General features: G+C 46.8%; 1 protein-coding gene across 3 annotated transcripts in view; it reads left to right on the top strand.

Annotated features, from left to right (window-relative positions):
- WDR27 (WD repeat domain 27) overlaps positions 1-15,855 on the top strand; it is a 2,413,256-nt gene that overhangs the window by 582,910 nt on the left and 1,814,491 nt on the right. For all 3 annotated transcript variants that reach the window (XM_069606956.1, XM_069606954.1, XM_069606955.1), the window contains exon 8: positions 13,367-13,487. In XM_069606956.1, the coding sequence (XP_069463057.1) occupies positions 13,367-13,487 (121 nt within the window). The remainder of the gene's footprint in view (positions 1-13,366; positions 13,488-15,855) is intronic.

The raw sequence follows: 15,855 nt of genomic DNA on the forward strand, positions 1-15,855 counted from the left end.
GCCATGTTAAATCAGTTTGCCTCTCTGTTCTCACTTTCAACAAGCTTGACCCCTTGGGGACAGCATGATATACTCACTGGTGACTATCTGCCAGTCAAAAGCAGAGGATATAGAATGTCACAAAATGTAAGGACCCACATCAAAGGGGAGGTCAAGAAGATTTTATTTTTATTTATTTTATTTATTTGCATTTATAAAGCGCACAGAACTGCCCTGGGGCATCGTGGCGCTGTTACAGCAGACTTAGTCATGAACACAAGCATAGGAATGTGTTTACAGATGTAAACCGAGTTACCGAGTACATTTCAGATGCTTGATCTCGGGGTAATAGAGCCCTCTACTAGCCCATGGTCTAGCCCAGTTGTGTTAGTACGAAAGGCAGGATCCAAAGAATTGATATTCTGCGTGGACTATAGAGCTCTTAATGCAGTCACTAAGACTGATGCCCACCCTTTGCCAAGGACAGATGAGTTGGTGGATAGACTTGGTTCAGCCAAGTTCCTCAGCACATTTGACCTTACGTCAGGATATTGGCAAATAGCCCTGACAGACCATGCCAAGGAAAAGACTGCATTTTCTACCCCAGTTGGCTTATACCAATTTAAGGTTATGCCTTTTGGATTGAGGAATGCACCTGCCACATTCCAAAGAATGGTGAATCAGGTTCTGAATGGGATGGAGGACTTCTGCAAGGTATACTTGTTTGGCATTGCAGTATTCAGCCAATCCTGGGAAGAACATGTGAACCACTTAGGGTATGTTTTGTAGGTTCTTGGACAGGCCAATCTGACCATTAAGGCAAGTAAATGCCAAATTGGTCAGAGTAAGGTGGTCTACCTTGGGCATGAGGTAGGAGGTGGAGAAATAAGGCCTTTGCTCAGTAAGATTGAAGCTGTGCAAAATTGGACAACACCTACTACTCAAACCCAGGTGAGAGCCTTCCTAGGCCTCACTGGGTATTACAGGAATTTCATTGGGAACTATGGGACCATAGCTTCTCCACTGAATGTGATCTCCTCACCGAAATTCCCTAAGAAGGTCAAATGGAATGAGGAATGCAATCAGGCCTTTGAAAACCTGAAGAAAGCTCTTTGCCAAGCACCAGTATTGAGAGCTCCTGACTATCACCAAACTTTCATTGTGCAGACAGATGCTTCTAATGTAGGTATAGGTGCAGTCCTTAGCCAACTGGATGAGAAGGGTAGGGAGCACCCCATTTGCTTCATCAGTAGAAAACTGAAGGATCCTGAGACAAGGTGGGCAACAATCGAAAGAGAATGCTTTGCTATTGTGTGGGCGCTGAAGAAGTTTAGGCCATACTTGTATGGTTCTACTTTTGTCATTCAGACTGACCACTAACCCTTGAGATGGTTAATGCAAATGAAGGGAGAAAATCCAAAACTATTGAGATGGTCAATCGGCCTGCAAGGGTTTGATTTCACCTTTGAACACAGGTCAGGGTGTCACCATCAAAATGCTGATGGACTCTCTAGGATGTATGTCATCGACTAGAGATATGAGGTTCATCCAGGAGTGGATTAAATCCTCCTGTCCCTTAGTCTGCGGGGGGCGAGTGTTAGGGAGAATTCTCTGTAAAGGCTAATTTCCCAAGCCTAGTGAGTCCCCCAGCAGCTTTGCTGGATTTTTGGGGTTTATTTTTTCTCCTGCTAAGAGTGAGATTCTTTTTACTCCCACTCTTAGACATGATTTGAGGTGTTCCTTTATCTTTCAATGTGTTTTATGGGCTATGGGGTCTTTTACTCCATAGGGTCTCATGTGTTTTTGATGTGGGTTACACAGCACCCTCCGTGCCGTAACCCAGGGGTGTCGTAGCAACCCCCCAACATAGACTCCATACCCTGGGACTGACGACTGTCTCCCAGGGCATGTAAAATCACCATTGGCTTTACTAGTCCCAAATTATGAACAGAAACTTGTACAATCCATCATATTGTGGACGTACTGGTCGGGGCAATTCAATTGCCCCGGGGTCTGTTGTTCGAGGGGGCACGTCTCCGTCCCCCCTGATCGAGTTTTGGCTGGTGGCAGTGGATACTACTTTTTATATTCGACTGCGAATATATCTCTATGGGATTTTCCCATTGTTCGAGGCTACCAACTTTAATTATTTAATTCCTATAGCCTCAAACATACCGCTGGTATATTTATTTAATATTAATTCACCGGTTGGTATTTTCTGCCAGAACTTGATTCTAAAATGGCGTTTGTGTTCTCTTCTGTGACTCCAACCCAAGTCGAGCCCTTTGTTCCACTTTTTGGCGGCCTTCTCCACAGAAGCCTCCAAAAGTGGTGCCACTCTGTCGGGGTACCACAGGGGGTGTGGGAGGGGGTTTAGGCACCCTGGACTGAGTTACCTTGGTAACTCAAGTCGCACTCACCACTTAGCATGTTTGATTGACAGCTAGGCTGAGTGAAAGGGGGTGTGCTGCATAAAAGCAGGGCTTTGGGGACTGGAACTTCAGAAGTCGCCACAGGACCTAAGAATCCGAGGAGGGAGAAGCTGAGCCGACCTGCAACGACAACACCACCGGTGGAGCCCTGCTGAACCGTCTCACCACTTTTCCCAACGACAGAGGAGATCTCCAGTCTGGAGAGTCTTCTTCCTTTGACTGGTAGGGATAACCAGTTTTGCCTTCTTTTCACCTTCCTGGAGCATCTCGTGTCCACCTTGCCCGTGCCAAACACCCCGGCAACCGGAATACCACGGTTTACCACTACCGCGAAGAGAAGGGTAGTACCTTTTAACCGAAGAACTCTGCGGCTGGTTTCTTTCTTGGCAGTGCAACGACCTTCATCTTTCCTCCACGGCGAGAACTCCTCTTCCTCTGGACGAAACACCGACTTGCACCTGCTGCCAGGAACAACTGCCCCCGCTGGAGCTGCATTACAGTGATAGTTCCCAAAGAAAACACACCCTCCAACAACACTTGCAGTGCAGTGATACAGTACATTCCTCTTTTCACTTTGCTTGTTCCCCTTCTGCAGGGTGTGGGCTGTTTACCCTTTACTGTCTCTATGAACCGGGTCATCGTGGTGGTCCGATAAAGGAAGAGGATGTAAGGTGGCCTGAATTGCTATCTCCATCCTGGCGAACTCGTGTGATAAGGTATTATGTATATGGTCCCCAAATGTCTTTGGGTCTCGAATGTGAGTGCGCCAATCGTCCATATTCTGTCTCCATTTCGTTAAACTGTAAAATATCCGCCCTCCATTGCTCCATCTTGGGAATTCGAGTGCTACCCCATACCGATGCCACACACCGCTTAGCCAGAAGTAATAACAGTCACGTCAGCTTCCTGGCGTATTTGTGGATATATCTAGTCTAGCCCAACAGTGCGATCAATGGTGTCTGTTCCACATCCTCCCCTATTATTTCACCCAGTGTCTCGAATCCCTGTGCCCAGAACTGTCTACCCCTTGGGCAGCCCCATGCCATATGTAAGAAATCCACAGGGGACATGGAGCATCGCGGGCAGTTGTCAGGGGATCTCCGGGAAGAACTTGTGCAGCATCGATGGTGTGTAGTAGCATTGATTTAGGTTCTTAAAGTGGATCAACTTGTATCTGGAGTTGAGGGTCACCCTCCTCATTTCCCTACAGCAATAGCCCCATGTCTCTTCTGTTACCGCCCGCCCTAGCGACTGTTCCCATTTTGCTCAGAATGTGTCTTCCCTCGTGCTACTGGTAGCCATACAGATCTTATACAGCGTTGACACTGCGTTACTACTTTCGTTTCTCGAGATCATGTGGGCTAGTATGCGGGCCGTTGCGGGTTCAGTGGGGAAATTGGGGAAAATCTGCTTCAAGGAGTCCCTTAACTAAAAATACAGGAACACATCTAGTGGTGTTAGTACCCCCATACATTTTATCTCCTCTATCGACAAGAATGGCCTGTCTGGAAATAGGTCCCCAAAACTGGATATATTCAGACGTCTCATGAGGCCGATATATCCTTTTTCGCAAGTTAGCAATTCCAGGTATTATGTAACCGGAAGATTCGGGGTGTAGATGACTTCACCCTTTGGCTTGCGCTCGATACGGGCCCACGTTTTGCAGGTCAACTTTATCATATTTGGCAGTCTCTGGGATCTGTTGGTGGATGTCAATATGGTTGCTCTTGGAAGCGATGGGGCCGCCAGTGCCCTCTCCACCTCGACATGCCTTCTGTCTATTTGACCCCCAAACCATTATAGCAGAAACCCTGCCTGTGCTGCCTTATAGTATATCTCAAAATCAGGACGTGCTAGGCCCCCTTTTTCCATAGGGACTACCAGTTTCTCCAAAGACACCCGTGCCTGTTTCCCAGCCCATTCAAATGGCAGTATTTCCGACCATATCTCCCAGAAATATTCCCTAGGGGGTAAGATCGGTACGCTGAGGAATACATACAGAAAGCGCGGCAGTAGCACCATTTTAAACACTGATATCCTCCCATATAGATTGATCGGCAATTCCATCCACCTATTCACATACTCTTTGGCTTGATCTAGCACCCTGTGGTAGGTCTGTCTGTATAATTCATCTACAGATCTAGCTACACATGCACCGAAGTATCTGATGTGAGTGACGTGCCATTGGAATCCCAACTCATCAGCAAACAGTGTGGTGTTCGCTGTCAGTGGGAACAGTACCAATTTTATGGTATTGATCTTTAGCCCAGAGTAGTCCCCGAAGGTAGCCACGTCTGTCATGACTGGCCCAGATTGTGCACTGGGTCCTTGATGAAAAGCACCATATCGTCCGCGTAGAGAGAAATAACCACCCTGTGTTTGTATGATTGTATCCCTCTGTGGATATGTGGGTCCCTGATCCCCTCCGCCAGTGGTTCGATTGCCAATGTGAATAGTAGCGTGGAGAGCGGATACCCCTGTCGCGTGCCTCTCCCCAAGAGTATTTCCGGTGTCAGTAGACCATTCACCCGAACTTTATCACTAGGTGAGCTGTACAGTAGTTGGACCATGGCAATCTATTCCTCCAGACCTATTCTGCAGAGTACCGTGAACAGGAAGGGCCATTCCACCGAGTCAAACTCTTTCACAGCGTCTAGTAGTGCCGCCACCATGGGTTCATTCTGCTGAACAACAGACATTAATACGGACATCCTGCGAAACCCATTGGAGGTGGATCTTCCAGGGATAAACACAGATTGGTCTGCCTTGACGCACATGTGCATCAATGGGACCAGCCTGGTCGCCAAGATTTTTGCCAAATCTTTGTTGTCCATATTTATAAGGGATATTGGCTGGTAAGAGGAACGGTCTGGTGTTTTGTCTGGCTTAAAGAGTACCACTACCACTGCCTCTCGTATCGAGTCCGGTAGATGACCGGCCTCCAGACTGTCGGCATACCTCTTGCAAGTGAGGTGCATGTTTGGTGGCATTGCATTTGTAAAATTTGGCTGTGTAGCCAGCTGGGCCCGGTGCTTTCCCGCATGGTAACAACTTAATTGCAGAGAGAACCTCTTCCAGGGACGGGGGACGGCCAAGCCATCCCCACTCCTCCTCGGTACACCAGTATAACGCCACTCGGTCCAGGTATTCCCCCACCTCCTGCTGTGTTACTTGAATATGTGAGGAGTACAATCGACTGTAAAAGGCGAAGAACTCTGACGATGTCTGCGTCTCCGGATTTGACTTCCCCCTGCATGTCTTTGATGGATAGGACTCGGCCCTTCTGTGTTTCTAATTTGACCGCCCTTGCTATTACCCTGCCCGGGTGCTATCCTTCCCCATATTGTCACGCTGCTGCCTTACCCTGTAGAAACTTCACCTCTCTCTGAACTAGCTCATTGAATTCTTGGATTTGCTTCCTAATCTCAGCATGTTTGGTTATGCTTGCCTCCACTGCCTATGTTTGTAATTGTTTTAACTGGTTCTCGGTTTCCGCTAGTTGTCGCCTGATTTGTTTAAGTATCCCCGCTTCCCTAGAGATGCTTTCTCCTCTAACTACGCATTAGAAGCTTTCCCATAGGGCACGTAAGGTCGCGTATTAACCCACAAACACAGCATTTAGCTCAAAGAAGTTGTGAATGACTGTGGCCAGCCCTTCTCGGAATGTCTCATCTGCTAGGCTTTTGCTCTTAAACACCCAGAGTTGTCTCCCCACCACTCTTGTCATGTAGTGTTAGGGTCAGGAGTACCAGGGCTTGATTCGACATTGTGCGTGCTAGCATGGTGACGTCAGCCACCCCACCCGTTAATGTTTGAGAGATCAGGAAATAGTCCAGTCAGGAGGCTGAGTCATGTACCAAGGAATGGAATGTGTACCCTTGTCCCCTGGGTGTCTTAGTGTCCAGATGTCGTCCACCTCCCATAACCAGCACAGCTTGTAGCTTATGCATCACCTTTGATGCTGGGCGGTGGGTCCCTCCCGTTCTGTATTGGTCAGGGTCCATTACTGCGTTGAAATCCCCCGCCCAGATGATTTCCCCAAGGGGGGGTTGCTTCCAACTGTCTAGTGATCCACCCCAAGGTTTCCACCGAGTCTTGGTTAGATCCGTAGAAGTTAATCAGGGTGTAAACCCGACCTTGTATTGGCCCTCTTATCATTACAGCTCTCCCCTCCTGATCTCTACGATTAGTAGAGCCCCCACAGTGTTTCGTTGCATTATAGATACCCCCTGGAATACATAGAATATGAAGAGAAATATCGATGACAACCCCATCTTTGTCCAAATTTCGCCTCCCTACCAGGGGTAAAGTGAGTCTCTTGCAGAAATGCTATGTCCACCTGGTGCCGCTGCATGTATAGGACAACTTACGACACTTGGACGGACAGTTCAGCCCGTGACATTCCATGTCATACTATTGAGTGAGTTTGCCATTCTGTATTCACAAATCCTTGGACATCGCGACTGTTCCCCAGTTTGTGAGCGGTAGCGTCACTCCTTTCTTGTGACCAATGAAAAAAGGTGGTACCAACGGCCACTGCATAGGCATTCCAACTATTCCCCAGTGCGGAACCAGCGACAGCTCTTCATTCTCATGACCAGTAAGATTGTGTAGTACCAACGGCCACTGCAAGTTGCTAACATCCCAACCAATTCCCTACCCCCTAGCCCCACCAGAAACCCCAACCTGCCAGTGACCACCCTCCCTCTTCCTCTTCACAACAAACAGATGCTCTCGCATGAAGGGCGCTGGGGAGCCAGCCACCCTAAAAGTCCCATTTAGCTGCAGTGTTCTGCCTGCCCGTTCCCGGACTGATTTCTCGTCATATTAGTATCTCTTATCTGTGGTTTCTTCCTCAAGGAGGGTCTCTGCCATGTCCATTATGCTCCCCGTGGCATGGCACCCTTAGTAACAGTTTTAAAAACCTATTAGCCTCTTCCGATGTTTGAACGAACTGCGCTCGGCCATTGTGTCCCACTCTTAGTTTAGCTAGGAATAACAGTGCATACTTCATGTCCCATGCACTGAGTCTTTCCTTGACCTCAATAAAGGTTTTCCTGGCGTATTGCACTTTATTACAGAAGTCTGGGAAGAATCGGACTGGTGCATCCTGGTATGTTATAGATCCCAGTTCTCTAGCTCTCCTGAGGGCCCAGTCTCTGTCTCGATAGTTCAGTAAGCAAGCTATTACGAATTTTCTGATACAATTTAGAATAGTGTATAAATGAAAGAAAAATGTTGGGATGTGTGATGTTTTATAAATTGGTATGACTGGAATTGCATGAGTATGAATGGTGTGCTTGATGTGAGTTTTGCATAATTGATTCTGTTTGCACAGCACTGGACACTTTATTCGTTTTAGTGGAAGGTTAACACCTGTATTTTCCCATTAGTAAACTGTTTTGTCCTGTCAGTATTAGTAAACGAATTGTACACATTTTTTTACGTAATGTGTTAATAATAAAATATGTATTTTGATAAATGACATTTAGACTGATTTCCCTGCTTGACTGACTTGTGAAAACCTCCCCCTGAAACAGTTTTGAGCTACAAGCATCTTGTTGTGAATTAGTAAAGGTTTATAAACCTGTTAGAGGGATTGCTTGTGTGTTCTTTTTCCCTCACGCCTCCCGCAGTTGTTGATAGCAAGCTGTTATGGGACTCGCCGGGGACCCCGGCACAGTGCGTTTTCCACTTGGGATGCGATGGGCCCTCTCCACAATGAACACCTCTGAGAAGCCATCTCGTCCAAGGGTCTCTGTCAACAGATTTTTCACCAACTTTTCCATATTGCGCTGATCCTCTGCTTCGGGTACCCCAATAATTCTCTGATTATTTATGCATGTGGGATTCAAGGTCATCTTGTTTGTCTGACAGTTCCCTGAGGGTCCTCTGGACAAGAGCCATGTCGCTCATGTCCTTTCGACCGTGGACACCCTGCCCTCCACCTCATCCAGACGGCCTCCATTTTTATCCAGGTGTACTTGCATATGTTCAACCTTGCAAGTTAAAGTGTCCAGTTTCCCATCCAAGGACTGTATGTTAGCCTGCACTTGCCCAAACATATTCTTAATGCCAATGAGTGCCCCGCTGGGATCTATTGCAGGGAACGCGGTAGTGCCCATTGGGGAGTCCTCTTCAGAGGGTAGTTGCTTGGATGTGGCTGGATGTTCAAAGTGTAGTTTCGATTGGTCTTTGCTTGATTTTGTGATTTTGGGGCTGTTGACATGGTGACACTGGATGATTTGGTGCAGCACTCCCGGCTCGGTGTTGGCTCTTTTGTCTTATTTTAGTTGTACCTCCAATCTGGGCTGCATTTCCACCTCACTTCGGCAACAACTCTGGTTGTGGGGTATGGGGTACAGGGAGCCTCCCCCCTTCAAGTGTTTGGGCACCCACTGTGAGGCCTCCCTGTTATCTCGCTGGGTCCTGATGTTGGCTGGTGTTGTGTGTGAACCTGCACCAGGGCATTGCTTTGCTAGATGTTGTGTTGGGGTATGGCCCTGCATCACCCGGCGGATCAGTGTCCTTGGTGTTTCTTACTTACACTCTGTGTGCTGTCACTCACCCAGGAGCTCGATCCTCTTGTGAGGTGCTGCCTCTCCAAGTGGCGCTTTATACTTCCTTTTAAATCTTCTTTCAGGGGGCAGAGGGGAGAGCAGGAGTTTGCGTTCTGGTGGCCCTGATGGTGAGGTTCACAGCTCTGTCATCTCTGAGACCACGTAGCAGCCGATCAGCCGGTGCTGTCCCCTGCACCTCTCCGGTTGCAAGCGGGATATAGGGGGCAAAGGCAGCAAGGACACTGCCATGGTCAGTGCTAGCTGGATCCCTCCCTTCCACCCGCGGTTCCCGGCCACTCTCCTTACCGCGAGACGGGTCAGCGCTGATAATAGTTGTACCTCATGTATCCTGGCACACTTCTGGTTCTTTGTGTGCGCGTATGTCGCGCATCCATGAGAAGCTCATCCAAGGCGCTGGTGGCCCAGCTGGTCCAGTGGTCACTGGTACGGTCCCTCAGGTCTGGGTCACCACACGGGTCTCTGGGTCTCCCCACTCCAGGTCACCAATCACACTATCACGACCGCACGGTTTCCTCCTATCACCATGCTGGTCGCATTGCCTGCGCTCTCCGCGGTCTTGCGGATGCTGGTTGCTTGTCTTCACTTGGGCTTCTGCTGCATTCAGAGTTTCACATTAATGCTCCCTGTTGGTTCAGACGGCTTTTATAGGCATTTAAATTAGTGGTGGCAAGCTGGTTACAGCCGAATATTGTCTGAGTTTCTGGGGCTGGCAGAGAGATCACAGGCCTGCGGCCATCTTGGCTGGGCTCTCTAGTGCCCTCACTCTGATAGGGAATACTTAAGTAAGCAAACGACTCCCTCAAATTTCATGTGATAATCAAGAAATAGTACCATATGATACGATTTGGCATTTATAACGTGCCTGTACACAAGTGTTTCTAGGCGCGACAAGGAAAGGAGGGGGAAACAGAGGGAGGACAAAACAGCGATCTTGCTAGGTCTTGTGTCATTCAGATCGCGCAAGCGCAGGTAAGGGGAGAAGTGCAAAAAAGGATGCAGGGGTGGAGAAGTGCAAGGGAATCAAATGTGCAGCCAGCGGGTGGCTAAATACAGGTAATCGGAAAATGCAGCCTACGGGTGGCTCATAAGTGCAGAGAGAGGGGACTGTAGGGTTACAGATATAAACCACAAGTGCTGTGCATCAGATCAAAGTGCATACCAAGACCAAAGGAAGAACCACAGAGTAGTATACAATGGTCCCTGGACCGTTCATCTAACTGTTCTCTTCAAAACCTTAGAAAAGGGAATGTCGAGAAGAGAATAGATAGAGCCACATCGCATAGGGGAAGGGTATGTGAGAAATCAAAGGGTGTCCCACTTGCTAGTCCATGGGGATTTCTCTCTCAGGTGGCCAGGGCACTGCCATTGGCTTTGGATCCAGACCCTTGGGGTGGACCAGTGCAGGAGGATCACCTGGGTGGGGGGTCTTCAGGTTTTAGGGGTCAAACAACCGATGGCGAGACACGCTTTTCCCCTCTTTCCTGTACCCATACCCCATCCTATTTTGTAGGATTCTCCAACGTCCCAACCCTACCACTTTCTACGCAAACACTGGGCCAAGGAAGAGGGCGACTAAGAGTAAAGAGGCCAACACTTGCATATCTCATTGAACATGTCTGGCTAATCAGGTCAGGCAAAGTCAGGCACTTGACCCTAATCACATTCAACTGATACCCATTAGCTCCCCTCACACGGATAAAAGGCAGTACTTGGAGACACACTCAGAGCAAGGTGAGACACGAGAAGGAGCAGATATTCCGGGCGAAGGCGAACCAACTGGAGCAGGACGACCGATCGAGGGACCAGAGTAAGGGATAGAGGAACCCTGAAGTTCCCTGCAGGAGGTTTTTGCCTTTGGGAAACCGTGAAGAAGACGCAGAGAAAGCCAAATCGCAGACAAGAAGAAACCTGCATTGTGTTTCAAGGACGCCAGCGACCCTCCCGGGTGAACCACAGTCTGGGAGGCGAGGCCAAGCCTGGTATCAGCTTCGCCTCATGAGTCAAAGCCACACAAACATGAACGGAGTGCACACAACCAGTGATTTAGTGAAAGACTTGAAAGGCCGGTTTGTGTCAAGGAAAGATTGAAGTTGCAACAGTGTATCACACGGTTGAAGTTTGCACATGTGCTGATGAGACGCAAAAGAAAGCAAACGAGTAATTAACTTTTAATTTGCCAATAACGGTGAAGCCAGTGATACAGAGTAGCGGAGTGGTCCGGCGAAAGGAAGTAACCCCCTCAAAAGTCTCTGCAAAATGTTTGTCTTGTTATAAAGCGGCAAAGTGAACAAACTCTGAAATGCTCAATGGTCTAGATTAACCCTGACAAAAGGGGAAGTTAAAAGGTGATTGCTTGAAAAGGAACATTTTTCTGATTATGGTATAGAACTACCAATACTAACAGACATTGCAGCAAATTACATTAAGGAAGAGCTAAAGTGAAAAAGTCAAAGTGGTCCTGTGGAGTTCTATGGTAAAAACCTCGCACATTCGAAAGTCTTTGACATCAGTGAAAGGTCAGGAAGTATGAAATAAGTTAGAGGAAGGTAACCCCTAAAGAATGTGAATGAAGTTTGGGGACAGGATCCACTGCAAGTGCTGTGATTACGAGGTCCGAGCACGGCCGATGGAGATCTACGTTGAATCAGGTACTTTTTGGTTGAATGGTCTGAGCCCGACTGATGGAGGCCAACGTGAACTATTGATGTCTTGAGAGGTCCCAGCCCGACAGAGGGAGACCTGTGTGAACTTTTATTGAACTGTAAAGGAACTTTGGAAAGCTGGAATAAGTGAATTTAACATGGAATGCTAAGTGGGCCTCGACCCACGTTTTGAACTGCCTTTTGTTGAGAACCTGAGCCAAAGTGCGTCATCCTGTTTACAGGGTCTGCCTTACTCCATGCTGTCCAACGTAGGGAAGAGAGCTGACTGTCACATTGATCCTTTGTTATAACACTGACTTTCCTTTGCATACATATTCCCTTTTACACACTTTTTGTACAAGAGATAGGGCAGGCACTAGGTTTTGTTAGTATAGGCCATTTTGATTTGACAAAGACTGACTAGGACTGTGTTTTCTTTATGATTTGATGATAAAGACTACTCCCATGTTAGCTATAGGGCAAAGTAGGAGTTTTTCCAAACCTCACAAATTGAATACAGGTTTTGAAACTGTAACTCTTGTGTCAGTGTCATACTTGTGATACCATGCCTCCCTTACACCTCTCGGGTACCAAAAAACTCCCAACTTAACAAAAAAGTGTTTCCATCTTACCAAATAACATTCAGTGCCAGGTACCACAACTATTGGCCTGGAAAAATGAACCAACACAACAGAGTTAGAACAAAATTAATAAATAGATGAAAACTGGTTAAGGCACAGGACCGTGTTAGCACTGAAAACGCAAGTGAAAAACGATAGACCACGCAGGATCTGTGGTTTGATTAGGCAGGAAAATGTGCCTCTCTGAAGAAACCGCACTCTTTCCTGGTCTTTTGGCTTCTATGGTGCTCTCCCTCATCCACAAAGGTTGGACTCTGAAAGAGTGAATGCACCTGTGTCCTGGGCTGAGGCGACAGACCAATCCTTCTTCTGGCCTGTCAGTAATCTTGGATTCCATTCACATGTTTTTGTTAATCTGTGATGTGGGCTGTGCATATCCTAGGTCTTTTGTATCCCCAGTGGGTGAATGGTATGCTGGAAACATGTTAGTTAAACTTTTACAGTCCACTGAATGTACAGAGAATGCAGGTGAGTAGTTAATTAGATTTTCGACTAGGGAATTCTCTGGCAGGAGACAATGAATTGGTAATTACATGTCAGTAATGGTTAAATGTGGTCAGGAAGTCCCAAACATGCAATTTTGTATCAAGTGTGGGTCTCTGGCATTCCCAGAGCATCGCTCTAGGGTCTTTTGAAGTGTGCTCCCTCAAACAGCAAGTTGGACTGTTAACAGGATCAGGACAAATGTGACTACTGGTGTGTGAATTAAATTGACTCTGGATAAAGTGAAGCTTTTTTCCTCTCTAGGGCTTTTGGTCCACCTAGAGAGAGTTACATGTTCTTTCAGTTGAGGAGGAGGGGTCCATGGAAAGGGATGCCGTGACTGTCCCCTACCATGCGGCACAAACCAAAGAGGGTGACGAGGGGGCCCTCCCCATACCACCTCCAGGCTCATCAGCAGCTGACTCTGGGCAGTACCTGTAGCTCGCACCTTGATATGCAGATCCAGGCAGAAAACTTGTCAGACTCCTGCTAGCCTTTCGTTGTCTATATATCAGCTTAACAATGTTTAGATTTAAACCCTATTTACCTTTGCGTGAACTACATGTTTGCATGTCCTGTGTTCATATATATTTTTTCTTTTAATTCAGGTTTGGTTCTTCAGCTTAGAAAAAGATCATCAATACAGATGTATCATACTGGTCGACCTCCATAAAGAGATACAACAATTCTTCAGCAAGTTATTGACACCAGTTCAGCGAAAGCACCATGGTAAAATATATGGATATTGCTTGTCATTGGAAATAGCACAATGGACAATTTGGTGTGATTGTATTGATGCACTCTGTTACGTAGGGTGCTGTCACTATAGGCCAAAGAGTGTGTCTTGGTTCCATAAAGCTGTATGTTGCTTGCTGCCCAAGCTCCTGCCCTTGATCCCAGCTAGGGGCAAGTCTTCCTAAATTTGAATTGTTTGAATCACGCTTGACCGGGTGTTAATGTCAGTAGTTGTTGAAGGTGCACCCCCAAAATCATGTAGCTGCGTGTTCCTGACCACCTAAGCTCCCACTGTTAGTCGGCTGCCCTATCCTTCCCTATCGGCCAAAGAGGTCCCATTGTGTTTAAAACATAGAAAAGCCTAACATTACCTTCTGCATGCTTAGTAAAATTACAAAGATTACAGAAACATCACACTGGCTCCCTCTTCAAAATGTATTGAGCGTTTGTTATTTTACGTGAGATTTATAAGGCGGGCCTCTAACATTTACAAAACCTTGTGGTGCTGATGATCTTCTGGGAACTCTGTATCTTGACGTGTGCTGGGGAGTCGAAGTGTGTCTGCAGGGTGGATGGGGGTATGAACCCATCAAGGATTGCACTTTGATTTGGGAAATTAGTGGAATCATGAAATGGAATCTTGACGGAAGTGGCAGTAATATGTATGCATTGTCAGAGAAACATAAAAATATTAACTTAATTTTAGATCTTATGCATTATTCACACTGTAGGCTTTCAAACATTAGAAATCAGTGACTCAAAGGGAAACACTGCTCCAGTATACGCAAAATATTTTATTTCAAATGTAAAATTACAAAACAGTTTGGTTGTTGCAAATCCCTTTATGCAAGGCCAGGGTTATTGTTATTTAAGTCAAGTTTATTGTCCAGCTGAAAGCTTATAGAATATAGAAAAAGCAAAAACACAATACAATATAAATACTGTGATGGAGTATCCACAGAACTGTCAAGAAACCACAGCTAACTAAGAACTCAACAGTGTCCCCGTATAAAACACAACAATGTCAGGTTTCTCGTTCCACCCCTCCCTTCTCGTGTTTTGCCTGTGTTTCAGGACGAAGGACTCAGTGTTATGTGAATACGATCCACAGCAAAACCCCAACACGCTATCTGTCTTTTCGTGCGCGTTGGGGATTGCCATGGCAACACTGGTGCCTTGTACAATCACATCAGAGCCACGTACAACGGATCATGTGATTCCTTCGTTCTTAAGTCCCGCCCATGCAACTTTTCACTGCTTCTGAATTTACTTCATAGCCTTATGTTCTACGTTGCTGTGGATTGCTTGGTATCTTGAACTTTGTTACTTCCAACGGAATTGCTACACGTCTCGTCCCTTGTCTAAACAGTAACTCGTTCCATTCGGCCTTCGGAATGTCCCTTTACTTGTCTTTGCCTCACGACTTTGTCAGTGTCCTAGCCAGTGCCTTTACGACCCTGTTTTCTCCACGGACATCTTTGCCTGCTGTTTTTGTTTTGGATCACTGTCCGGAAGACAATGAACTGGAACATTTTGGATTGCACCGCAAGTCATTCTACGGAACAAACTCTTCTTCTTTGAAAGGAACTTTACACTGCAAGTCTTTTCCACGTCATGCTACAGACGAACGTTCTCTGGGATTTCAAGATTGTGTCCGGACTAGAGACTGCCACTTGAGCATTTCTAGGTGTCGTTGTGCCGGCGGGTGTCAGGTGGACCTCAAGCAACAACAGCCATCTATTTCCAAGAACTTAGCCATGCTTCAAACCTTATCTCTTTTTGGTAAGACATTTCAAGGCATGTTTAATGCTCTAGTCAGGTTATTTTCTGTGGGGTATTCATTGTATTGATATATCTCTTCTTACAGGATAACGCCCTCTCTCAATTCAGTTTTCAGGGACATTCCTGTCTACACACAAGGTAGCACTGACAATTCGTTATCCTGCAATACTGTTTATTATTGTTAGTTGTGGTGTTTGTGTGTTTCTTTTTTCAGCCAGCTGTGTCCTGTGGCGTCCATCCATCTTTTGGTCAATAGATCTCTGTCTGTCCTTTCGTACTCCTGAGAGTTACATTGGCAGAAAGAATTTGCCGGTTACACGATGGGTTCAACTGCCTGTGGGGGAACACCCTTTTGATTGATACGGGGGAACCTAACAAGAACATACAGGGGTCTTTAGTGGAGTTCAGCACTTTTATGTACTTGTGATTAAGTGCCCTGCCCTGCTCCAGAGGTTGGGAATGGGTTAACCATGGAGACGGGTACTGCCACCTGCTATGTGATGCATGGCCTGGAGGCAACGTGAGGATATTCTGTTCTGTTATGTTATGTTAGCTGTATTTATTGAGCACGCGTTCACCC

The sequence above is a fragment of the Ambystoma mexicanum genome, chromosome 4p (genome assembly GCF_040938575.1).
Source record: "Ambystoma mexicanum isolate Mex_15411 chromosome 4p, UKY_AmexF1_1, whole genome shotgun sequence".
In the NCBI taxonomy this organism is placed as follows: Eukaryota; Metazoa; Chordata; class Amphibia; order Caudata; family Ambystomatidae; genus Ambystoma; species Ambystoma mexicanum.